The following is a 25687-nucleotide window of genomic DNA, read 5'->3' as shown; positions in this document are numbered from 1 at the left end:
CCTTAGGGCCAGTGCCAGTCCCCAAATCCTCCCAGCGGGCCAATGATGTCACTGAAGACGGTGTTCGGAAAAGAAAACGTTTCTATTGTATTTTTTATTTTGAATTTCTCAGAAATCATAAAACTGTCATATAACATTATCCAATTCTTCACCTGCCTGAGAGTTTTTAGTGTTTGCCAGACACCTGGCAACGCCTCAGTTCTGTCAGTTTGTTGATGTTTGGCCTCACTGGCTGAGCAGCGGTACCTTCAGGAGTGCAGCAAGGTGGGTGTCAGAGAGGTGTGTTCGATCCACTTTCCCACACTCCACGCTCCGCTGACAGCAGGACCTTGCTGGGCTGGGCCTTGGCCTCCTTGGGCACAAAAGCGGCTGGAGGAGGAGGCACAGTCGTGGTCTGCCCACTGGTCAGATGCAGGGGGTGAGGCGCATGGCTACTACCCTCAAATCATGGGGCAATGGGTGGTTCAAACCCTTCCTGTGTGACTGGGATTATCCTCCCATCAGGGTCAGTGCCTCCTGGTGCTCCTGCTGAGATGGCCCTCTCCTTAGGGTGACCAGATGTCCCGATTTTATAGGGACAGTCCTGATATTTGGGGCTTTGTCTTATATAGGTGCCAATTACCCCTACCCCCATCCCGATTTCTCACCCTTGCTATCTAATCACCTTACCTCTCCTACACAACCAACCAACATTATATGGGACAGTAAATAAAGGGCCCCATTTCATTACACCAACCTGCAGTGCCAACAGCTAGAAAGAACTACTTTCCTTTCTTCTTATCTTCACCTCTTCTTATCTGCAGGCGCCAGGCACATCGCTCTGTGCAGGCGCCGTCCCCTGGAGCTCCCATTGGCCACGGAGTCAGTGGTTGGGGTGGGAGGGTGGAGGCAGGATGCCCCCTCATGCTGTCATTGGAGCCTCACTAGTCACGCCACCTCCCAGGCCATTTCCCACCCTTTTCCCTCACTCCCTTGGCCTCATGCCACCCCAGCTGACTCTACCCAATGACTAGTGATGCTGCCTCCATAGCTGATTCTGCCCAGCAACTAGTGATGGTATCTCTGTCCCTCTTCCCTAGCCAATGGGAGCTGCAGGGGGCGGTACCTGCAGCAGCCAGCCAGCAGCATAGCTGCATCTCTCCTGCAGCCAGCCAGCAGCCACGAGGGTTGGATGAAAAAATTTTTAAAAAGTTTCCGGGGGCCACAGCGGGGAGGTTCAGGGGCCGCAGATGGCTCGTGGGCCGGGACTTTGAGACCCCTGTGCTAGAGAATCATAAGCTGACTGCAAAAGTTTCGAGACTTACTGGACAAGACAGTTTCCGCAAGAGTTAGAGATGTATGTGTAGTGTATTTGAGCATACTAGTAGACACAACTGAAATAAGCGAATAAGGTCAGTGGATTTTGACTCAGACATGTAAAACTAGCTGATCCCTTCTCTAACTCCAGGCCAAGGCACTTCAAACACTTCTACATTGCGTGCTCCTACAGAGTCATTTTATATAGCATGCCTCTGGGACCTGTGCATTATTGGAATGATGGGTGAAACAAACGAGACTGAACAATTAATCTTATAAATGACCTCTATATCCAGCTTTAGTTTTACACACGTATTTTGTTACTATTTGTCTAAGTGGAACAATGATCCGTAAGAGACAAAAATAGGGATCAAGTGATAAGTAGGGTCTTGCCTCCCTTTTAGCTTACATTATGGGATCTGAGTCTCTTACTGCCCCCTCCACTGCCTGACACCTGAATTTACTAGAGGTGCTGTGAGGGGATAGCCACCCTATCTTTGCAGTTGCGTTAGGTCTTCCCTCCTCCTGTCTTGATGACTGATCTATTTCCCAAGCCATTCTACTTATACCTACACTCATAGGCCACTCCTCCCATGAGCATCTAGCATTAGGAGTTAACACTTCCAGCATCGAATGGTAAAAACAATACAAATTAATCACTGCAAAAAGAAGCGTTAATACTACTTATATGCAAAGTGAATAGCACTAAGGCTACCCAGGGGACAAACATGCCATGATGTCCCAGGGCGCATGCACATAAAAATCAAGACTACCAGAGTTGTTTACATAGGGAGCAAGAGATTGAAGAAAAGACCTTTGTTAAAACAGAAGTTTATAACAGCCTGTCGGGATACTCCCTCTGGAGCTGGGGTCTAGATTCATTAGCAAGTTGCATCAGGAAATCACTGGCATAAGGCTAGAAAAGTATCTGGGTCGCAAAAACAATGATATAGCAGTATGGAAACAGCTCTTGTACATCTGCAACCAAACGATGGGGGTGGAAATAGCTTTGTGGCAGACGAAAGTGTGTATAGTTACTGGTTTGATTGTTTCAACCCATTAAAAATATTTCTATCCTGAAACAAAACAGAACCAATTAGAAAATGGAAAATTACATTTTTGGGGAAGTTTCTCGACCAGACTCTGCAATTGCATTGCAGATAGGAGCATTCGGGTTTCCAACCCAGGAACACATTGAAGATGATGTTTTGCTCAACACAACAATTTTAGGGCTGAGAGTAAGCTGCCTCTCCACAGAATAATGAAATGAAGTATATTTCACCTTTATTAGGATGTTGAATGCACCTACTAACAAGGCAATGATGACCATGCAACTCACACCACGCTTGCTACTTTTATGGTCCACAATGTCCAGCCTGCCTGGCTCACCAGCATCTGCTGATGACCTCGCAGGAGTCAAATAACTCCTTGCCCGCACCAGAACAAAGTACGGGGGTGGGTGAGGTCAGGTCAATGCTGTCTTGCAATTTCACACAGTTAGAAATGGAACTGCACCCACTATTACCTGGGTTAGAAATACTTTCTCACAGTATAGCTGCTGCCAGCATTAGCCTCAGACACATCAATTGTAGTTACAAGTCTTTATTTCAAAATGCATTTCAGTTTGTTCAATTGCTGGCTGAATAAAACATGGAACTTCCTGCACACACACAATTCCCCCCAGATTCATGAGCTCTTCCTATATTAGTGCTGCATGTGTAATACTAGTGCAATAACGGGACTTCACACTGATCATTTACCTAATGGAGTTAAAAATAAGGTTATTAGATCTATTTCCGATCTCAGTTCCATAGTTATCCCAGATTTACATCACTGAGACATCAGAATCTGGTCCACTGAGTAAATGTTTAAGGAAATGAGACAGGCACTACAATGGATCACAGCACTAAGTCTCCATCAGGTCAACCCTTTACCCTTGTCTTTACTGTACTTACAGCACAATCTTTACTTGTAAAATATATACTGAAGTTCAGTATAGAGTTTATCGCTGGTCTCAGATACTAACTAGTTCAACTTAAAGACTGATATGGACCATAAGACAGAAGACTAGCTTAAGTAGGCTGGACCATTCAAGTCTTGTTGAATGCCAAACTAGACTTGTTAGTTTTTTGGAATACAGTGATTGCCTAAACAAGACTCCAGTTTTGTTAGTACAATAACGTTTTATTTGACATCTACAAGATTCTGGTATCTTGCAGTTTTTTGGACAGGTTTATACAATCTCAATTTTTCAATAGTGCAACCTGTGCAAGCAAGAAATGACAAACATTGTCCTTCACTTTCTTATAAACATCTACTATTATAGGCAAAACAAAACTTACCCATATTATAGATAAGTGACTATTCACATTTGTACATTACAATTTCTTTTAAACAGCTCCAGATAAACTCTACAATGTCTTACAACATATTAAACAGTATTCAAGTTACTGGGTAACAGAAACAGCACATATAGCGGAACCCTCAAGAGTTTCCCCATTGTCTAATTTACAGCTCAAGTAAGGTTTCAACTTACAAATGACAAATTAAATTACATTAATGAAGTAAAAAATATAAGATTGCATGAGAGGTGGAAGTGAATTTGCACTTAGTTTCCATAGTCACCTCGGATTAAGGAAATATTTTAATTTTAAAGGAAAGGCTTTTAGCCATCTTTGCATTACACATTAGGAATACCATTAATACATTAAAATGAAGTAACTTTTTAATTTAAGATGCTTATCACAAAAAACATGTTGCAGACTCAAATATATAACCTCCAGGAGAGAACCAGAAAAAATGCAATACTTGGGTATAAACACTATAAAAATGCAAAAACCAATGCTGTACAACTAAGATTGTTTCTCTCGGAATTCTTGACTGGGGTGTTTATCCTGTTCATGCCTGTTTCCAAAGACATGCACTGTCAAACAGAAACTGGGAAGGAACCTGAATGAATGCATGATGTGCAATCTCTAGTTTTCATGCGTATATAAACTTACAAGTTGAAGAGAAAAAACCCAATATATATTTTCTATATATACTCAATACATGCATTCGAGGTTATCTCCCACAGCAATGGCATTGATGTACTGCGTTAAACCCTGAGCACTGTATGACAAGATAAAAATAAAGCCTGTTTGGGAATTTTCAAGCATTTTCAAACAAAAATTGTGGTTTGTGGCTTAAAAGGCCAAAAGTAAAAGCAAACAGGAAGCTCTACAAAGAGCATAGACAGATGCACCACCATAAGCAACTGCTGGCTTTCAGTTCTACCATCCTTTATGTATCTCTTTATTCCCAAAGTACTTCTGAGACCACACAACTGAACTGAAAAAATTATATTTCTTTGGAATCTGTCCCTGATTTTTATGCAAGTGATATGCTTTTACAGCCTTTTCTCAAACACCAAAGTCAACACCTGTAGTCTGTCCTCTTAAGCATTGTTGAAGTTGGTGATGCTCTGTGGGTGATGCTGCTGCCATATCTGCTGCTGTTGTACTGCAAGCTGTTGAGACTGGTCTGATGTTGACAGGAGGTTTACAAGGGGTGATACACAATTTGCAGGAATGAGCAAACCTGTAATTAGCAACAAGTCAGCTGTACTTCTTAAAATGTTTGTATAATTAAGAACTTAGGCCAATGGTTCCAAGTTCCTTAAATGTCAGCAGCAGCTTTTGCATAAAAAGATTTAATTTTCAATGTCAAGGCTTTAAGAACTTATCGAGCGCTAAAACAGGTTCTATTCCCAACTAAAAGTAGTACATTCAAAAGTCATCTGATCCTTCAGTCACAGACTAGCAGGAAAAAATGCAAATTGTCTTTAGGGAAGTACAGCTTCAACTACTCTTGCTGTATTTTCAACTAAATGCACAAGGCAGCAATTGGCTGTTTATTCACTCTCCTGGTTGGATAGAAGAGGTCACAAAACTATAGACGTTCAGGGATGAAGAGAAAAAAATCCAGTTTACACCCCTTTTAAATGTCACTAAACTCAGTGGAGTTAAGCTGTAAGGCAGGGGTGGGCAAACTATGACCCGCGTCTGGCCCATCAGACCTTTTAATCTGGCCCTGAAGCTCCCACTGAGGAGCGGGCCTTGCCCCGCGCATGCCATGGCTCCACGCGGCTCCTGGAAGCGGCAGAATGTCCCCCCTCCAGCTCCTACACGTAGGGGCATACAGGGGGCCCCTGTCCCAAGCGCCGCACCCACAGCTCCCACTGGCCATGAACTGCGGCCAAGGGGAGCTGCAGGGGCCGTGCCTGTGGATGGCGCAGCACGCATAGCCACCTGACCGCACCTCTGCATAGGAGCCAGAGAGGAGGACATGCTGCTGCTACTGAGAGCAGCTTGAGGTAAGCGCCACCTGGGGACTGCACCCCTCACCTCCTCCCATGCCACACGCACCAACCCCCTGCCCCAGCCCTGATCCCCCTTCTGCCCTCCGAATCCCTCATCCCTGGCCCCACCCCAGAGCCCACACCTCCAGCTGGAGCTCTCACCCCCTCCTGCACTCCAATCCCCTGCCTCAGCCCAGAGCCCCTTCCAGCACCCTGACCTCCTCATTTCTGGTCCTATCCCAGAGCCCGCATCCTGAGCTGGAGCCCTCACCTCCTCCCGCAATCCAATTCCCAATTTCATGAGCGTTCATGGCCTGCCATACTATTTCCACACCCAGATATGGCCCTCAGGCCAAAAAGTTTGCCCACCCCTGTGCTAAGGCCTATGATCTCCACGCTTGAGCCACTCCACTCATACTTTTCAGCCATGGCTTCAACAGCCCACAAACACTGCAGGAGTGAGTATTTTAATGGTTGAATTAAGGGTTTGCAACCCCTCTTCAAGGCTGAAAAGTTGAGTGGCTTTGGTTTTAAAGATAGCTGGCTGGAAAAAATGGAGTCTAACCCTTCTGGGTGGCCGAGAGAACCACAGGTGTATTGGGACATAAGTGGATCTTGCCTTTGTTGGGAAATATGCATCAAGTGATAAACAGGAGGGGGAAAGTGCAACACTTTGTCCAGTAGTGTAGGGGTGCAACAACCCTAACTTTTACAACAATGAGCCTGCTGTTTAGCCTGAAGTGACTCACCCCTATTCCTTCCCCCCCCCCCTTTTTTTTTGAGGCGGGGGGGGGCGTCTCTTCAGCTCTAGCCGGGAGAAGTTTTCAGCAGAAGGCTGGTTTGGAATAGTTCCTCCCCCTTAACCTCATGCAAACAACTCATAATACAGAAATCAAAATACTTATAGTAAGGCACAAAGGCCTATTCTCTGTGTGTACGTGTATACCTCCTACACAAACTCAGAATATAACTTCAGTCTATACACCCCAAGTTTAACTGACTGCTATGTGGTCCAGCAGAAACAAGTTAAAATAACGGACAAACTTACTTACCTACAATCCTCTGTCCATCTTCTGCTCTTAGCCGAACTATTTGCATTTTCACATTTGTACCACTCACAGAGGCTAGAACTCCTTCCACTTTTGTCCAGACACTTAGTACTGAACCACACAAGACGAAGTAAGTTCGACAGCGGAGGCCCACTTCACAAACTAATCCAAGGCTTGCTTTCTTACAATTGCCTCTCCTGGAGGAGGAAGAGAGTTTAACACATTAAAGAACAAGGGAGGGTAATTTACAATTCAAATGAACTTTTTTTTAAAAATGAAAAATCTTTACTTGTGTAAGTAAACACTAAAGGAGGAGAAAGTTAAGATGGTCATGATGGATAGTGAGATGGGGACATGGATAAAGCTACTCCACAAAATGGCTTTTAAAGTTGTGAAAGACTATTAGTACATCTCGGGCTAGATCCTCAGCAGGCGTAAACTGACAAAGCTGCATTAAAGTCAACAGAGCTACACTAACTCACACCAGCTGAGGCTCTGACCAATAATGTCCATTAGCAAGAGGGTAAGTGCTCTAAAAACAAATTCAGATGTTGGGGTATTAATACACGGACATTCTTCATCAGTGGTTAGCACTGAGAAGTCAAGGCATGATGTTGAGGGTTTAACAGCATACTGCTAGGAGAATCAGCATTAAAACTAATGTTCTTTAGTTCAACCATCTAAACTCTGAATCTAGCTAAAGTTACTGGGTTTACATTTTTTCAAGTTAGTTATATCCAATACATCTCAACAGATCAATACGTTTACCAAAGCATGAGACACTTTTAGTCCCTCTGCGTTATTACAAAAGTTCTTCATTATGCCCACTCTGAACTAAAAAATGAAGTCTGAAAACAAGTTCATATTTTCATCTCTCTCTTGTAAGGTAAGAAGTTGCAGATTACCACTTGGACTGTTGACTTTGAGACTCCTTCAGAAATTACATGAAGTGACCAATATTGGCTCTTGGAATTTTTATGAAGATGTGGATGAAAAGTTGATTAATTAAACTGTAGACTCCTGGTCCAAGTGATAAATTAACAGATTTAGTCAAACACCTTGGTAGAAAACCTGTTTATATACATATAAATACTAACCAATAAGCATGGGTACAGGTATCTGCCGATGAATTGTACTGCTCTAGCCAATGTGGTAGAGCATCTTCAGAAGGTACCTGAAAAGCCATTTAAAAGTTGTATTAAAATATAAACGTGGCCTCTGAAAACTACAGAACAGCGCACACAGTATTTTGCTTGTAGCAGTGGGACGACAGATAACACTGATACAACTTTGGTTTTGTTTTTTGTTTGGTTTTTTTAAGTACTAATATGAACAATCCAAGTTATATTGCTCTGTAAGCATTTTGGTAAATCCATGCTACAAGTAGAAATCCTGCTAAGGATGTAAATAAAGGTTTAGGTATAGTAGAATCTCACTGATTGAGATGTCTGTAGATCCAAGAACCTCGTTTATAAAGCGATAAATTCAAAGACATCGTCACACTTGAGTGCTCTTCGTTCACTTATTCTCACAAGCATCATGTAAATTCTTAACAGTTCACAGTCAACTTGCCTAGGAAAACATTGGCTACTAAAGCAATTGTGTTGCTGTGATATGATCTTGAGGGACAAACGAAAAGATTAATTTTAGTATTTTAGAAACACTAGCAGGGAAACAGCCGGAAGTTCAGAATCATGTATGGTTAGAGTATATTGTACGTAGTGTTCAAACATGTTTGGGATAAAGCATCTTCTGCAAGTTTAATTGCAGCTGAACCTTCTCCCTAGTTGACGTTTGGAAAGCTACTCCTAGATTATGGAAAGTCTTAATGGAACAATTGATATTTTGGTAAGTTTTTGCAGATACAAAACACTGTTTAGGCAGGCTTGCAAAGCCCTAGAGATCTCTTTGGATAAAGATAACTATAGGCTTGTACTGGACGAAGTTTACTTCATAAACAGCATTAGTTAAGTGTTTCTATAACTTGCCACCATACTGTGTATGGACAGACATGGGTTTTGAAAAATCCTGCATTGTCTTTTACCACAAAGAAACTGCTTTTTAAGTAATGTTGATTTAAAAGGTTACCTTCTTATATTTCTTTTTCAGGTCTGCAAACGTTTCCAATTTGAGTTGTTTCCCAGTGTTAGGTCTGTATACTAAGAAAAGCTTCTTTTTGGGATTCACTTCCTTTACCAAGATGGCAGTTTTCTTATTATTTCTTATCTGAAAAAAATGATTTTATAAGTTGAAACATGGACAGTGTCTTTCCTAAATAATTATGCATACAATAAATGTGTTGAATAGCTATCCAGATCCTAATTATAATGAATCATTTCTCCAAGTATACTTTAACTAGCCACATGTACTACAATTTTTTCTATATACATATTGGTCCACAACTAGAAAGAGTACACAATTAACCAATATGACATAACAGGATGTGTCATAATTATGGTCCAGTAACGACATGTCTTAATGGTAGTTTGGCACGAGGTGAAAGATAGTGGCACTGGCTTCCAAGAGGTGTGTCATGATTACCATAATTCACACCCTAGTGTCTGAGATTATACACGGTTTACCTTGCATATAGCATGAGCACACAGATTTTAAAATGAATACCACTTAAAACTAAGTGTATGGTTACATTTGATACCTGTCCTAAATGTCTTAAAAAGTAGTGTTTTGTCATCAGTGCTTGATGATTAAACAAAGTTACATAAACCACAAAATCATTTTTAAAATCAATTTGCTTATTTATAAAAATTTGAAAGCATTTTGCTAAACTAAATAAAAAATAAGAGATTGTACTGGATTGAAAATAAATTCAATTTTTAAAGTTTTGAATATATTCACTTTACACATTTAATGTGAAAGAAATTAAGTTAGTGGAGTTTATTGGGACAGCCAAAAAATTGTTCTGTTCTACTAAAAAAATGCATCTGAGAAATATGGAAAAAAACAACAACACATTTTAACAGATTCTCACTTGCGAAGATAAATAAAATCCATCATCTGGTCCAGTTTGCTCAGCCCAAATCTTAGTTGCTTCTTCCCAAGACATTCCTCTTTCTACACTGATCTAGAAGAGACATTAAAACAAGGATGTTTAAACACCACATTTTGGAACAATTACTGAGATTACATACAAACAATTAAGTCACAACAGTTAACAGTGGTCTTTACAAGATGACAAGGAACTTCATTCTTTCAGTAACAGGTTTACAAGCCTCCATAGTGGAATACCAAGTTTCAATTTAAGAACTGAAGTTTCAAATTAAGGATTTTCAAGGGCAACTAAAGTTTTGGCAGTTTGAAGAAACACGGAATTAACTTACTGTGTATAATTCTACATGTCCAGAGGTAGAGTATCCCGGAGTTAAAAACTTCTTAGTATCTGCCTTTCTGACCTTCTCATCTCCAGAGCCCAGATCTTAAAGAAACCCAAGAACAAACAATAATTTATGTACGAGAAGCAGATTAAGGAGCAGAAAAAACATTAAGAAATTTGATTTACTTACCTAAAATACCCATGTCATATCTTCCATTCTTTTTAGCATTTTGTATAACTGCATTTAACGTATCAGAGAAATACTGGAATAAAGCATTCTGCTGATGAACCTCCATACCCAGAATTCTATTCAGGAATTTTCCTATATTGTTGTAATCTAAAAAGAATCACAAATAATGTATAAAGTGCACAGTTTAGGAGAGAGAATTCTGGTATAAGTGAAGTCCTAAACTAGAATTCATACGTTTTAAAAATTAACTAAAATCAAACTTTTCAAACTATCAAAGCAAAACATGTTTTTGAAATAAAGCATACATTTCTTAAAGAGATTAACTTCAAATCTAGACATAAATAAGAGAAGTTTCAGGTGCCACTTTTGCCTCCAAATCTCCCTGCCAGGTCTGTGGTTTTATAATCACAGAAGTGATTTCTGATTTGACAATAAAATTATACATCAGCTATCAACATTGACAGATACACCAAAAACAATACCTTTATCAAGTGTCAGAATTCCTGATCTGTCTTCTACATTTATTAGGCCCACACCTATTAATCCTTGCCGAACATCTAGGGAAAGAAAAAGTTACAAGGACTGAAGCCATCTTTGTCCTGCCCTCTGAATAACCATATAATTGCCAAGAAAACGAAAATAGCTAGGAAAACAATATTTGCGTTACCTCTGGAGCAGCAGATAATCCCCACTCCTGCCCCAAAAATCCAATTCCAAATCTTTGCACACCCCATATATATAATTTGTGACTGATCCATATGCTAGGAAGTCACGATACAAAGCCTTCGCTTCTGGTCGAGTCGAAACATGGGTAGGGAGGAATACCAATATTACTACATTTTTGATCAACAGAAGAGCAAAATAAGCTTCTTAAAAAAAAAAAAAAAAGGGTGACAACCAGGCAAGGTTTTTAAACAGTTTTTAGTACTGTGGTTAAATAGCCATAACTAGACAAGACTGTAGCATTCTCTGAAATTGGTACCCATAGGAAAACAGAATTTAACTCCAAATTTTCCTATGCATACAATAACTATCTATGTTCCCTTAAACATTTTTATGGGAATTATATTCAGCTGTATTTATCATGGGGGAATAGATCTCATGTTTGGGCTAAGAACTAGTTTATAAAATTCACAAGTTAATTTAAACAATTAGAAGAATTGTACTGGTAATATGAACAGAATTAAGCCACCTGATATCAAGAATAATTCTTTACATTTAAACCTAACTCACTACCATTTAGAAAAACAGAAGTAAGTGTTTTCGAGAAAGGATGACCAAAAACTAGGGGTTAGAAAACAGTGAATTACAATTAAAGAATTACCAATTACCTTTAAAGAATTCTCCAGGATAGTCAGCAGGTGGGGACACCATTGGGGAATCTAAATTCACAATGGATTTCATAACTATCTCCAAAGCATTTCTGCCATACTGTGTTAAGAAAAAAAATTAAGTTACAGTACTGTAAAAATTTTGCATATGGGGTTAAGCCTCAGAATTCTAGTATGCATGCTGGTATACACCATGGGTTAAAGAACTAATTTTTAATCCTTGCCTGAAAACAGTTTTTCCATTCACAATCCAAATTACAAACAACTAAATTAGAGCATGGAAGAAAATGGGAAAATGCTGATGAATTTTTCAGTTTAACAAAATGCATTGTATGGTAATAGCCCAGTCTGTTAATTTCTCCTTAACACGGTCATTTCCCCAGGTTCAGGACGCTCAACAGATTGATTGAAAGACAGCCAACTGCTTAGGGTTAAAACATGGAACTTTACCTGGTAGATTAAGTCATCTATATATGCTGTAATTTTACATGGCACTTTATAAGCAGAGTACAACATTCCCTCCCCAAAAAGTGGGCAGAGAAAGAAGCAAAATACAACAGTTCAAAAAGGAAGAATGAGAGGGAATTCCTCCACAGGCACCTTTTCATTTTGCCTAGTATAAGTATTGTTGCAATCTGTTTTTATTTAAAAAAACAAACAAACAAAAAACAAAACAAAAACAATAAACTAAGGAGATGTCACCTTGTTGTCAAAGTTGAACCTGCTAAGGTCTCGAGTTTCTGTTGCTCTTCTGTCACCGTGAGTGAGAGCTCCCTGTCAAGATAATACCTTTGTAATTAAAACATACAAGAGGTCTCTGTACTGAAAAATAGACTATGTACAGTGCTTTAACTGAGTTATACATAACAGTCTTACCAAGCTCTCTAATCTTTTGGCAACTATAGATGCAAATCTTTGCTCTCCTGCCAATTCGGAAATTAGGAACACATACTCTGGTGCAGTAACTTGGTTTGATCTGTGAGTTCTTCCTGTGTATTTAAAAGTGAAAAAAAGAGTTACAAAAACCAACCAGGAACTCCACAGAACATTTGATGGGAAAGTAGAAAGAAGTCTCCAGAATCATAAACAAGCAATTGGGAGACACTGATACTTTTGCCACACACAGACTTAATACATTCTTAAGCAAAGAGTCAATGTGATAGGAACTAAAAAAATTCAGAACACCCATCCTATTTATATACCAGTTGTAGATAAATCTTGTAAAGAGAAACAACTGCTATGCACAAAGGGGGAATGTTTGTGGATGCACATACTATGAAACAAGGTATAATACCAGTTTTGCTTAGACTTTTTACACTAAGCCTACAGGCAAAATTTCTACTGAGGGGCACAGACAGTTGGCCTTACTATGGGATGGGAAGAGGGGTGGAGCTTAAATATAACTAAACCTAGCAATCCTGCTGCTCCACGAGCAAGACAATTAGAAAGTTGTTGATTCTGCTGTAAATTCTACTGTAAAACTATGTGCAGATGAACATTACCAAATGCAACACTCCAAGTTTCTGATTATTTCATGAAGATGCACAGAACACGCAAAACAACTAATTCTAACATTTACAAATCTCTGTATACACCACCATTTTTATTCACCAGAATTAATGAGACATAACTCACAGCATCTAACGAACAGAATACTCCATATTATACCAAAACTAACCATGGACATGCCTAGTGCAGTAGATTATTTCTGAACTTGATGAATTAAAATACAGCCATTAACTCACCAAATTGCTGTATTGCTCTATCTGCACTCCATGGTAACTCCAAAGTCATATGCACTCTCCGCCTCTGATTTTTAGCTCTACGGTCGGCTTGTAATGAAATACCTGAGCTGGCAGCTTCTGAGATGATGGCAATGTTCTTTTACATAGAAGAAAAATTAGCAGTGAATTTGAGACCAAACCTTAGTTTCCAGATTTGTGAAAAAACAGCTGATTTTGGAATTACCAATTGCTACGTGACTGGAGCTACATCACTAGCTTTGGTACTTGGGTGTGGGTGGGGATGAGCTTTAATCTTCTTGCGTTTAGGCTAATCAAATGCTACAGAGGCACAGAGCCCTTGAGAGAGGAAAGGGGGTTATCACTTTACTGTCCCAGCAACTCCCTCTTGCAACTGGAGAACAGCAGAGATCGGCATCCGGTCCTGCCATGTCAGAGGAGAAGCTCCTGTGACGTAGGCCAGCCCCTCATGAAAGAAAGGGAGAAAGACTCCTATAGCAACTAAAGCTCTTTTCCTACAAGGTGGCAGCTGACCACGAGCAATATAAATTATAAGGCTGCTGCACTGGATAAGGGTACCTTGATAGCCAAGTATAAAACCATTTTGGCATTTGATCCTCAGGTGAAAATACTCAGGTATTTATAAAATAGAATAAAAGATTTAAATATTTACATGCAACTTGTAACAGAACTGCAACAGCAAAGTTAAGTTACAACTCACTCAAGCGATTTCGTGAGAGATCATAAGATAACCAAGCTAAAAAAAAAAGCTCTGTAGTCTGAGGAGTTACTTTTAACAGTCGTCAGCGTAAAACTTTCAGATGGACAACATGGATTTCTCAAGTTGGTCTGTGTGCATCTCACAGGACTGTGGGTATAGGCAATATGGAGCAGCTCTAACTTATGAATATTGTAGGAGACCATTAATTAGAACATTTACTGTATGAATATATTGATTTAGTTTACCAGCAGGCTGTTGGAAAAACAAGCAGGAAGGCAAGACAGTGGCTCCGTATTAGACACCTCCAGTCAAACACTTTGAGGGGAATAAAAAGACAATGCCTGAACTATTAAATGGGAAGATCTTACCTCCTTGGCTCCAGCCAAGTAACAGCTTGTTTTGCAAAGGCCAGGAACCAAAAGGTCTATCAGAGAGACAAGGCAGGTAAGAAAATATTTTATTGGACCTACTTCGGTTGATGGAAGGTACAAGCTTTCGAACTACATCGAGTACTTCAGGTCTGGGGGATGTTCTTAGAAGGTTTGTACATTCCCATCAACAGAAGTTGGTCCAATAAAATATATTGCCTTAACTACCTTGTCTTTCTCATACCCTGGGACCAATACGACAACAACACTGCAAAAGGCCTAACAACAGTTAAAGTTGCTCAATCTAGAGTGGAAACAGTAGTTGGCAGCTATTCATGACAGGTCAGACACCAACCTGTGGGTCTGAAGAAGCTAGGCCTTCCTAAGCTTCCAGGAAGTAAGACAGACAGACATTTGGAACTTTAGCTTTAAAGCCTCTTTTCTCTTGTGTTGTTCCTACTGTTAAATACTTTGATTTAAGAAGGCTGTTTTGAGTCACTGTAATGCACTGATCAGAAGCTCTCCGAGACAAGAACTGCAGGTACATGAACCCAGCCGGATCTGATGGAGTAAGTACGGTTGAGCCATAGTGTATTGCAGTGCAGAACCCAGTCTAAGACCCAGAGACTTGCATGATTCCATCGCAGGAGAGGTGAGGTCATAAGGCCTGAAACATGAGTGGGTGCACTCAATGAACTCAGCAAGGGGTCAGAGGTGCAGCTAGTCCTGTAGATGTTTCCCTGTTTAGCTGAGGGTCAGCTATATCACTCAAGGCACCACAGGCTCTACAAGAGGGTTTTACCAGTACTACCAGAAAAACTGAAACTGACAACAGAACAGGCAGACGGGTGAACAGAGAGAAAAGGGAAGAGGGACAGGCCGAAGCATGCCTCATGGTGATGCTCTCAGACTCCTCAAGAAGTATGGAACATAGGAATTGTTATACTGAGTCAGACGCGTGGTCCACCCAGTCTTTGACAGTGGGCAGTACCAGATACTTCAGAGGAAGGTACAAGAAACATCACTGTTGGTAGATATAGGATAATTGTTTTTATATCCTTTCCAAAATATCTTAGTATTAACTATAACAATTCTAGATATTCTTGTTATCCATAAAAATATCCAATCCCTATTTGAATGTTGCTAAGTGTTTAGTTTCAACAACATCCTGTGGGAATGAATTCCAGCCAAATTACATAGTGTGTAAAGAAGTATTTTCTTATCAGTTTTGAATTAGCCACATTTCATTGAATCTCTGCTGGTTGTTTTATTATGAGACAAGGAGGACAGAAGCCCCTCTCTCTCTCCTCTATACCATTATTTTACACTTTTATTATGTCTCTTATCAGTCTCCTTTCTAAGGGATATAATCCCAATTTTTTCACAATCTTTTTAGCCTTTCTTCGTGAGTTTTTCCATGACAAGTCACTCATGCATTTTCCCTATATACCTCTATCACTGCAAAATCATTTTTGAAATGGAGGTGTCAAGTACTGCCTAGTATTCCAGATGAGGTATTTATAAGCAGCTGGGGAGCAAAAGCCTTGGATTTATTTATTTTCTTTAAATGAGTGCTGTATCAGAAGATTGAATTTTTAGAAGTGTCCACTTGAATTTGAGTCTCTCCTTTTAAATAGAAAGGACTTATTAAAACTAATGGTTCAATTCCCATTCCCAGCTGAAAAAGCCTGTTGACCTTCAGGACATTCCATAAAAGTCATGTATTTGAGAGAGCTTTTAGGAGCAAAATGGGTATATGATTCTGTAGATCAGTTAATTTCTATTATACTGTGCTGCTAAGACTGTGGTTGGAACTGCACATTTTAACAGTCTAGTGCCTACTGCTTGTGGACAGACCTGCTATAATTTCTCCAACATAAAACAATTCCTTGAAGTTACATAGAAGTAGTTTACCTTGTCTCCATCCATGAATCTCTGCTTTTCTGTGATATTTAGAATTTCAACAGGCACATCAAGTTCAGACCTTGACTCATAAGATATACTGCCATCATCATTGCTTACAACTCTCCCTTTGCGGCCTGTCATCTTTAAAACAAAGGAATATTTTTAACCTTATCGTAGAGGTGCTGAAATGATGGAACATGAAATTACTTCAAACATCAGTGCTATTTATTCACACACTGTCCTTAGAAGACAGCAAACAATTCACTGCAAGTATCCAAAGACCAAGATACATTTTATACCTGAAGCTGCCTGACTGATGCTATACTGAGCAGCGCACAATACTCCTATTTTGGAATAACCTTGGGAATCAAAAAGGCAATCCAATAAAGCAGAGGTTATGTGGAAGGGATGGAGGACCACCAATCTTAGTGTTTTTTATTGTCTGATAATGAAGGCATCATTAGTAACTAGAGAATTTCACTGTTACTGTAGTCAAGTCATGGAACTCGTAAGTCTAAGACCTTACCTACAAAACCAATTCAGCAGCAACAAGTGCAGTGTAAATTTACCCTGCAATAGCCTGCCATGGTCTGTGTGCACCCTCCTCACGCATAGAATCCCAGAATATTAAGACTGGAAGGGACCTCGAGAGGTCATCTAGTCCAGTCCAACTGCACTCATAGCAGAACTAAGCATGTTAACAGAGTGCTTTGATCTGGATTGGTCCCCTCTGAAACAGAACTAGCTCAAAACATGTTAACAAAACACTCTGCTGATGTGCATTTTCCGTGGACAGCTAGACTGCGACTGGCTAGTAGTGCAAGGTAGATTCACACACTAGCTTGCCGTGATCTAATCGTTCATGTAGACAAGCCATAGTATTTAGTAAATGGAAGTATGGAAAGCTGTGAAGGGAAAGAAAGGAACTAGAACTCCAAAGAAATTCACTGAAAGTAACAGGGTCTCTTCTGAACTAAGGGAACAAAGAATGTTTCTGCTGGACAGACAGATAGCCTACAGGAGAAATGTTCTTAGTGCTGGTGGGTAAAAGTGTTGTCCCTTATGTGAAGCTTTACACACATGCCCTCCCTGGTCCTCAACTCCACTCTGGGTCTTCCCTGCCTGGACTTCGGGAGAGAAACCTGGAGTTAAAAGGAGAAGGGCACAATCATACATTGCTACACACAGCATATCAGCTTTAGCTAACTAGTCAGGAAATTAAGAAACAGTACAAAGACAGACAGACAAGCCAGCATTTCTCACCCAACGAGAAAAACAGAAAAATCAAATCATAGACAGTTTTTCCCAGTCCTTATCTATTCAGATCCCTTCTCTTCACCCGTCTTTACATTTCTTTCTATAGCGTTTGGAGTTATAAGGACCTGCAAGACTAATGGACTTACTTATCAGCTTAAACCTCTAATATGCAGCTCACATCACTACATATCTTGAAAAATAATAATACCACAACCAGATTTCTAAAATACATGTATATATTGAGCGAAATGGAGGGAAACAAAAAATTCTTCACTTGCAATAGTCACACTGGACCTACCTCAGCCACATTCTCAGGACCACCTAGTTCATCTATAAGTTCATCCAAAGTATTAGGAGGAAGGTCTTCGGCTAGTTTTTCCAGTTTATCAAGCAATTCTTTTTTCATCTGCTGGGCTCTTTCAACAGCATCTTGACTTGTTACAAAGCTGCTGTTAGTATTACTGTTAGCTGAAATGTAAAGACAAAAACAATTCCTTAAGAAATTATGCTTTTTTAAATGCTTTGCAATTGTTGGGAAAAAGTAGAGACCCCGAAGAATTCCAAACCTCATTCATACCTGATGTATTGGTACTAGAAGCAGTGGTAACAGCAACGGAAGAAAAACTGCTAGGTCGTTTTGATCCAAGACCAGAAGCTAATAAGGCACTCTGAATGGAATCTGGGTCTATACTTTTCTTCTTTTTCTTGTCTTTATTTTTCTTATGATCTTTTCTAATTAACCAGGGGTCTGAAGTTAAAGAAAATATTAAGTAACTAGTCAAGACACTTCCCCATTTTCAAAAAAATTAACTTTCCTAAGGACAATCACAAATTCTACATATCTTCCAGTTAGTTAAATTCTAGGTCAAAAAAGCAGTTTAAAATGCTTTTAAAAGATATGGTCAAGTACAGCTATCATAGGTAAACCACTAAGCATAAAACGACAACTTTAGAGCTATTTAATTTCAGGACCTACTTCTTCAGATTATACATTTATAACAAATGTCCTCTATTTTGTCTCACACTGAAGTGTTAAATAAAATTATATTTGACATGTAATATTCAGAAATACAGCTAAATACTTAAGGAAGAGTATCCACATTATCTTACCATCTTCATCGTCCTCACTAGATTCATCTCTGAATGGGTTGAAGTCATCATCATCTCCAGAACTCAAAAATTTAGAGCTCTCATTGTCACTTTCTTCATTGTCTGAGGCATCAGAGTCGCTTTCACTCTCATCGGAACTGCTCCCAGCTAGGCCACTTATTTTACGAGCTTTCTTGGTTTCTCTAGTTATTTCCTCACCTTTTTTCCCCCAAAATAAGAACATTGATTTAGAGATCTGTAGTCTATTTTTCACAATCTGTTTTCATACCTCTGCAGTGACTAGGAAAAAAACAGAGCCTTAGTACTGAAATGGGGCTTTTCAGTGAATCGTAACTGAAAGCACATGAATTTAACATTTTAGATCTTTAAGTTTTTTCGTGAGTCACAAAGGTTGCAACTTTCCTGCATATCTATAGTATCAAACAGATAGAAGGTGCAAGATTTGGTCCTCCAATAACCAGATTCCATTAGCTGTCCCAATCGTTTCCATTTGCCACCCACAAAAAGATTATTCTACAAAGAATCTTATTCTGTGCAATTCTCTTAAGTGCTGCCATTACCTCAATAGTATAGCAAATACATAAAAATAGCAGCTTACACTTTACCTTTCCGTTTCTTTATTTTGTTCTCCTTGCAAGGACTGTCCCTAGGTGAATTGTTATTACTTTGAGCAGTCAAATCTATTCCCAGCAAACTAAAAAGCTTCTTCCTGTCAGGAGCTGGGAAGTGCTTCTCAATGAGAGACTGCAATACTCCTCTGTGTTTAAGAAAAAACAAAATTAAGAATGAATGTTCCTCTACCAAATTTTCATCTGTTAAGGAAAAAAATGGTTATATAGTGACTTCAGTTTTTCCCCATTCTTTGGCACTAAAATTCACTCAAACACACTGATACGGTGGCAAAAAAAGGAAGACTTACTTTGCTGTGGAAACAAAGTCATTCAATTCTCCACCACCCTCCTCTAAGGCTTCTAATGTTCTTGCTTCTCCTGTAGACTGTAGTCCAATAACAACACACTGGGGGCGGGGGAGGGGGGAGGGAGGAAGAAGAACCACAAATACAATTAACACAAAGCCCTGAGATTCTGATTAAAAAAAAAACATTTTTACTTCTCGTAAGTTAGACAAACAGGGATTCACAATCAAGAAGAACCTCAGAAAGCTGAAAAGCATGTCATCACACACCTTCAAAACACATTAGTACTAGAAACAAAGCCATTTGAACAAGTAATTTGGATGGTACTACACTTAGAGAGGTTTCCAAAACATTCTGAACTACCACCAGACTTAAAACAACTTACTTTCCCATTCTTGATTTCTTCTCTAGCTAGCTGTACCACCCTTTTGACTTTGGATGCTATGCAGAGGTACTTGAAAAATCTCTGGTGGGCTGACCAAAACTGACCCCACATAGACTTTTTCATGCGTTGCTCTGCATCAATAAGATCAGCTGCTTGTTGAAATTTCTCTCTGGCATTCACCCACTGAAGAAGAAATCAAAAATTTTACAAATCACACCTTTCAAAGTAGACAGATATGTAACTAATGACAGTGGAAGGTAACAGACAAAGGAGGAAACATGTGCGGTCTTTTACAAACTTATTAGAATTGAAAAGCAATGGTGGACAAGAGTATACAACAACAAATGGTCCCCTGACAGAAGATCCAACACCAAATAAGTATATAGCAAAATATTTCATGTGAGTGAGCTAGAGAGACACTGTTTGTTCTCAAAACATAAATAATTGCCTGCCAGAAACTAGGGACAAACTATGAAAAGTAGCTGTTATAATCAGGATAGTTTTGTGCAGCAGAATTAATGCTGTGAAGTTTTGAAAGCTTACCAAGAAGGTTGGCTCAAGATAAGTACTTCAGAAATCAAACTTGAAGATAGACCTCAGAAAGCATTAAACATGCCTTAATTGCAAATTTAAATACAACAATATCTCAACATAGATCTTGGTTTTTTACACATACAATTATGTACACTATTTGTTCCATCCAATTATCCAATATAAGGTATTAATTTCTACTGTTTTTCTATGTAGAAAAATTGTATTAGTGTATATAAGCCAAGTAACCAGAAAAGACCATTAAAATAGCCAAGAGTTAAGTGAATTATAGAAACTGCAACTTCCCTTGTTTGTAAAGATGGCTCATTAAAATTAAGAGTAATTTTGTGTATTTTTATTACAATTCAACTCCATTTGAACTAAATTTTCATTAGAAGTTTACACAGTTTTATATGAGAGTTCCTTCTGAAGATTAAGTAGTCTGAATTTTATAGTGATAAATCATTCAGACTTGTTATGCACAAGACTAGGAATAAGTAATGGAACATAAATCTTGAACCCTGTTGTGATTTTGTAATGACTCATTTAAAAACGTCTCTGAAGTAAATTCTTTTAGTCTTTTTTATTCCAGAGTAAGAGCAACTCCCTGCTCCAAAGAAAAGCCATATGTAATGGAACCTTCATACTAAAGCGAAGCTAATGGATTTAATTCTTTTCCTATAACAGCAGCATACGTTGTATAATTAGGACACTATGCCTAGCCTGACAGCAAATTATCTCCACCCATTAAGTTCTCAGCTTCTACCAGTTCAAACTGTCATGAAGATTTAAAAACTGAATAAATTCTTACCAGTTTCACAGATTTATTATACATTTTAATGTAGTTCTGTGAAAGCAGAACTTCTTCAATTTTGAAGGTCACACCTGAAAAGCTTAACTGTCTTGCTATATACATTCCTCTCAGTTTCATATCCATGGCAACTATTTCCATGGCACCCACGCCTCTGAATAAAACAAAAACAAAACAAAAATACAAAGTATTAAGTGGTTTAGAAGTAAATAGCATATTAAAAAGTACACTATGAAAAATAATAAACGAATATGTATTCCATACAACCAATGTGCGTGAGCATTAGAGTTGTATAATTAAACACAAATCAGAAAATATTAGAGATCAGGCTGCACGCACAACCATAACTCTGCCTTCTTTTGAATATGCCCTGTAACACGATCGTTTAGATAATTCTCACACAGCCTACCTTTCGAATGACCTAACACATACATGGGTAGCCATCCTGTAATTTTTTTTCCATTTTTATGCTTACACTAATTTCATGCCAAAGTTACAGTTATCTGACAGATTTTTTTAATACACATTTCTCAAGAGTGTATTAAATGAGTGCATTTTCTGTTCATTCAGTTACTCTGATTTATACTGGCATAAGAGCCAAATTTGGCTCTTAAGCAGCCAGGTATTCTAAATTATTTTCAATCAGCAGCACAGCTTTAGGTGCAGGCGGGGGCTAAGGTAGTCAACTATGAAGTTAATTTAGCTGAAAATTTAGGTCTATATATATTTAGTTTCACTTTTGTTGCATACTTAACACATAGTATGTTTGTACTAGTATAGTCCCTATAGAAAACAATGTCTGTTATACGCAATACAAGATGATACACAAAGAGGATCTAAGATTTAGAAAAAATGTATGAAATGTATTTTTCAAATACTATAACCACGTGAATGGGAATTAAATGGTTAGAGAATGTTACATTTGCATTCTTTTGTATGGCACTTTCCAGATTTTTTTTTTATTATTTGAAAGTTCTGGGGAATGACGTGCCCATTTTCTTTAAAAGGTATTCCGGTTTTCATTAAACGAGGAACAGTGTAAATTCCATAATCTGGAACTAACCGGCTAAGGACCACCAGAAAGCCCCGAGAAGCAGGACTTCTGTTGACCTTATACACCGTGCACCAGACCTCCAGAATCAGCTTGCCCCTTCACTACACTTTTTACTTTGTAGCTAAATCTATCCTGTATGAAGCATACTGGGTATGTGCATTATGTACTTTTCATGAGGATCAATTAAATCAAAAACATTTCACCACAACACCCAATTGCACTTCTCTAACTTAAAACCACTGTACCTCAACCTTTTTCAATTGTAGGTTTTAGAAAGTTAATTAGCTTTTTTTTTTTAAACTAAGTATATCCCTACCCAAGCTCCATTTACTTCATTTTTTGCTAAAAAAGTTAAGAAAGGTTCATTTTTAGACACAGAACAAGCTTGAAAGAATTTCAGGAGAACTATAAGTGACTGAAAACAGGGCTGAAATGGAAAACTGGAAACCATAATGCAGCCACAACTATAGCTGTTCTTACTATAATTCTTTAACGCATTACATTACCTTCTTTCAACAGCCTGAATAAAGTCACTGAATTCCCTAAATGGGGTTCCTTCACCCCATATTCCCAGACGGTTCATGTATGCCATATTTCGCGGCTCAGATGCACCTGAAAGGAATAGCACACACTGTACCAATGCCAATAAAAAGTCAGTTTTCTCTAAACATCTGTATTAAGTAATACTTACCTGTGGCACTAGCATAAACAACTCTAGCCTTCGGAAGTTTATTCTGAAGCTCCAATACAGCTAAGCCTGTCTTTGTTGGTTTTGAAGAACCAACAGGACACAGATTCTTAGCTTTGTGACATTCATCAAATACTATCTGAACATTAATTAAGGAATAATTATGCATCCTACAATCAATATAGTACAGGGCACTTAGAATGCAGAGGGTTTTGGTTTTTTTTAATTGATTTTTGCAGTGAACTCTATACTTTCATTAGCTATCAGTTTTAATTAGTAAATGTTCTACACAGACTTCAGTCAGAAACAATTTGACTTTTTTTTTTAAAGCAATGTCAAGACATTCAATTTTAAACGATTCAAATATACACTTAGTATAATGTTTTCATGTATTTTTAGAATGAATTTTCTTGAAGTACTATGCATTTTCCAGGAAAAAGCCATAAAAGAACTAGAAAGAAATTATGTACAATTTAACCAAGAGGTAAGGTTTCTGATGACCATATTCCAGGCTCAACCTGCCTATTTAAAGACCAAAGCCTTGATTCTGATCTCATTCTGGTTTACATCAATGTAACTTCATTAACTCTATTGAAGTCAATCCCTGATTTACACCAGCATAGGACCAGAATCAGGCTGCTAGTTGGTCACATGTACAGTGTGCTACATGTTTTGAATAAAGCATTTAGAAAACGTCTGTGGTGGCTGACAAATTGTATAGTTTCAAATTAATGAAAAACATCCTTCCTAAAATAACTGTAAATAAAATGTACAAGGTTGCCTTCCAACAAAAGAGGTGTGTTTTATATTATGGTTCAATTATTTCTGTTGCAGACTAAGAAATGAAAGGATACAACTCCATCAAAGTCATCGCCACACCAGTGGAGAAGCTGCTTTAACCTGGTTTTGTATTTACCACCAGATTGACTTTCACCAATAAGAGAAGAGTATGTGGCAAAAATTACACCTTTCTTTACACTCCCATTATGTTTGGAAGAAATTTTTCCATATTTGAACTGCAAAAAAAGAGATAAAGTTACATTGTAGTAAGTTACAAAAATTGGTCTGTCTGCATCTTAGTCAAGAAGAGACACCTCATAACTCAAGTTTCAGAGTAGCAGCCGTGTTAGTCTGTATTCACAAAAAGAAAAGGAGTACCTGTGGCACCTTAGAGACTAACCAATTTATTTGAGCATAAGCTTTCGTGAGCTACAGCTCACTTCATCGGATGCATCTAGTGAATGCTCAAAGAGTGACACTGATTGAAGCACTGATTCGGCATTCCTTACATAACAGTGAAGTCACCAGTGATTTCAATTTATAGGATTAGGTCCCAATTTGCAGCTGGGAACATGGTTAAGACGATAGTATGGTGGTGCTCTCGTAAGTGCATCCTGGAAGGTATAATCTTCCACGGCTTCAGATTTTACAGGTTAGGCCCCCCCTTTAGGGGTTTCCCCGAGTGTAAAGCCAAGATGTGTCGTCATGAGTCAACAGGTACTCAGACCTTTCTTTTTTTTTTTTAAAGTTGAATACAGCATTTAGCCAAGAGATCAAATTTATTTACAGTGGCTACTAAGTGAATTGTCTTAACGTTCTAAAAAACAATGATTTACTCATCTGTTTCCTAGTCATTGGTCTGACAGACTTTAAAAAGAGGAAGCAAAATCATTTTTAGTCAGACAGTGAATATGACCAGTAACAGCATTTAGCTCTTACATAGTAAGGCATCTGCTTTAGCTATCCATTTATCATTAAAAAGAAAAATAAGCAGTAAAAACGCCAAACTCCAAAAAAAAAAAAAAAAGGAAGCAATATTCCCTGCCCAGCTCTAAAAGGACTTCAAGCATAAATAGTGCCCTTAACTTCTGACTAGAAGTTAGGTGTATATGGGTAATTATTTGCAGGTTTAGAGTCAAACTGAAAAAAAAAACATCTACATGTCACTTGGAATTATAAAAAATGTAGGGCTGGAAGGGACCTCAAGGAGTCATCAACTCCAGCCTCCTGCGCTGAGGCAGGACCAAGTAAACCTAGACCATCCCTGTTTTTAAAAACCCTCCAATGTTCAGGATTCCACAACCACTCCTGGAAGCCGATTCCAGAGTTTAACTACTCTTAGAAAGTTAGAAAGGTTTTCCTAATATCTAACCAAAATCTCCCTTGCTGCAGATTAAGCCCATTACTTCTTATCCTAGCTTCTGTGGACATGGTGAACAATTGTTCACCATCTTTATAACAGACCTTAGCATATTTGGAGATTTTTAGCAAAGTCCCCCCTCAGTCATCGTCTCTCAAGATTAAAACATGCCCAGTTCTTTTAACCTTTCCTATAGGTCAGGTTTTCTAAAACATTTTTGTTGTTCTCCTCTGGACTCTCTCCAGCTTGTCCACATCTTCCTTAAAATGTGGCACACAGCATTGCACACTGCTCTCCAGCTGTGGCCTCACCAGTGCCAAGTAGAGTGGGACAATTACCTCATGTGTCTTACAACACTCCTGTTAATACACCCCAGAATATTAGCTTTTTTGCCGGTAAGTCACATTGCTGATTCATTCAATTTGTGATCCACTTCAACCCCCAAATCCTTTTCAGCAGTTCTACCACAGCCAGCGACTCCCCCATTTTGTAGTTGTGCATTTGATTTTTGCTTCCTAAGTGA

General features: G+C 38.7%; 1 protein-coding gene across 7 annotated transcripts in view; it reads right to left on the bottom strand.

Annotated features, from left to right (window-relative positions):
- Nucleotides 1-3459: 3459 nt before the first annotated feature.
- SBNO1 (strawberry notch homolog 1) overlaps nucleotides 3460-25687 on the bottom strand; it is a 42579-nt gene continuing 20351 nt past the window's right edge. For all 7 annotated transcript variants that reach the window (XM_084649527.1, XM_084649529.1, XM_084649528.1 and 4 more), the window contains 23 exons: nucleotides 23879-24040; nucleotides 23028-23163; nucleotides 22843-22948; nucleotides 21283-21436; nucleotides 19941-20123; nucleotides 19559-19656; nucleotides 19245-19396; nucleotides 18640-18837; nucleotides 18107-18277; nucleotides 17828-17997; nucleotides 16282-16413; nucleotides 13282-13417; nucleotides 12413-12525; nucleotides 12239-12310; nucleotides 11537-11636; nucleotides 10688-10762; nucleotides 10206-10352; nucleotides 10023-10117; nucleotides 9674-9766; nucleotides 8773-8910; nucleotides 7782-7858; nucleotides 6688-6881; nucleotides 3460-4875 (listed from right to left, as the gene is read on the bottom strand). In XM_084649527.1, the coding sequence (XP_084505653.1) occupies nucleotides 4733-4875; nucleotides 6688-6881; nucleotides 7782-7858; nucleotides 8773-8910; nucleotides 9674-9766; nucleotides 10023-10117; nucleotides 10206-10352; nucleotides 10688-10762; nucleotides 11537-11636; nucleotides 12239-12310; nucleotides 12413-12525; nucleotides 13282-13417; nucleotides 16282-16413; nucleotides 17828-17997; nucleotides 18107-18277; nucleotides 18640-18837; nucleotides 19245-19396; nucleotides 19559-19656; nucleotides 19941-20123; nucleotides 21283-21436; nucleotides 22843-22948; nucleotides 23028-23163; nucleotides 23879-24040 (3045 nt within the window). In that variant the 3' untranslated portion in view covers nucleotides 3460-4732. The remainder of the gene's footprint in view (nucleotides 4876-6687; nucleotides 6882-7781; nucleotides 7859-8772; nucleotides 8911-9673; nucleotides 9767-10022; nucleotides 10118-10205; nucleotides 10353-10687; nucleotides 10763-11536; nucleotides 11637-12238; nucleotides 12311-12412; nucleotides 12526-13281; nucleotides 13418-16281; nucleotides 16414-17827; nucleotides 17998-18106; nucleotides 18278-18639; nucleotides 18838-19244; nucleotides 19397-19558; nucleotides 19657-19940; nucleotides 20124-21282; nucleotides 21437-22842; nucleotides 22949-23027; nucleotides 23164-23878; nucleotides 24041-25687) is intronic.

Source organism: Lepidochelys olivacea (genome assembly GCF_965140295.1).
Source record: "Lepidochelys olivacea isolate rLepOli2 genome assembly, chromosome: 15".
Lineage (NCBI taxonomy): Eukaryota > Metazoa > Chordata > Testudines > Cheloniidae > Lepidochelys > Lepidochelys olivacea.
Note: the sequence above shows the minus strand (reverse complement) of the source record. Positions and strands in the feature narration are given on the sequence as shown.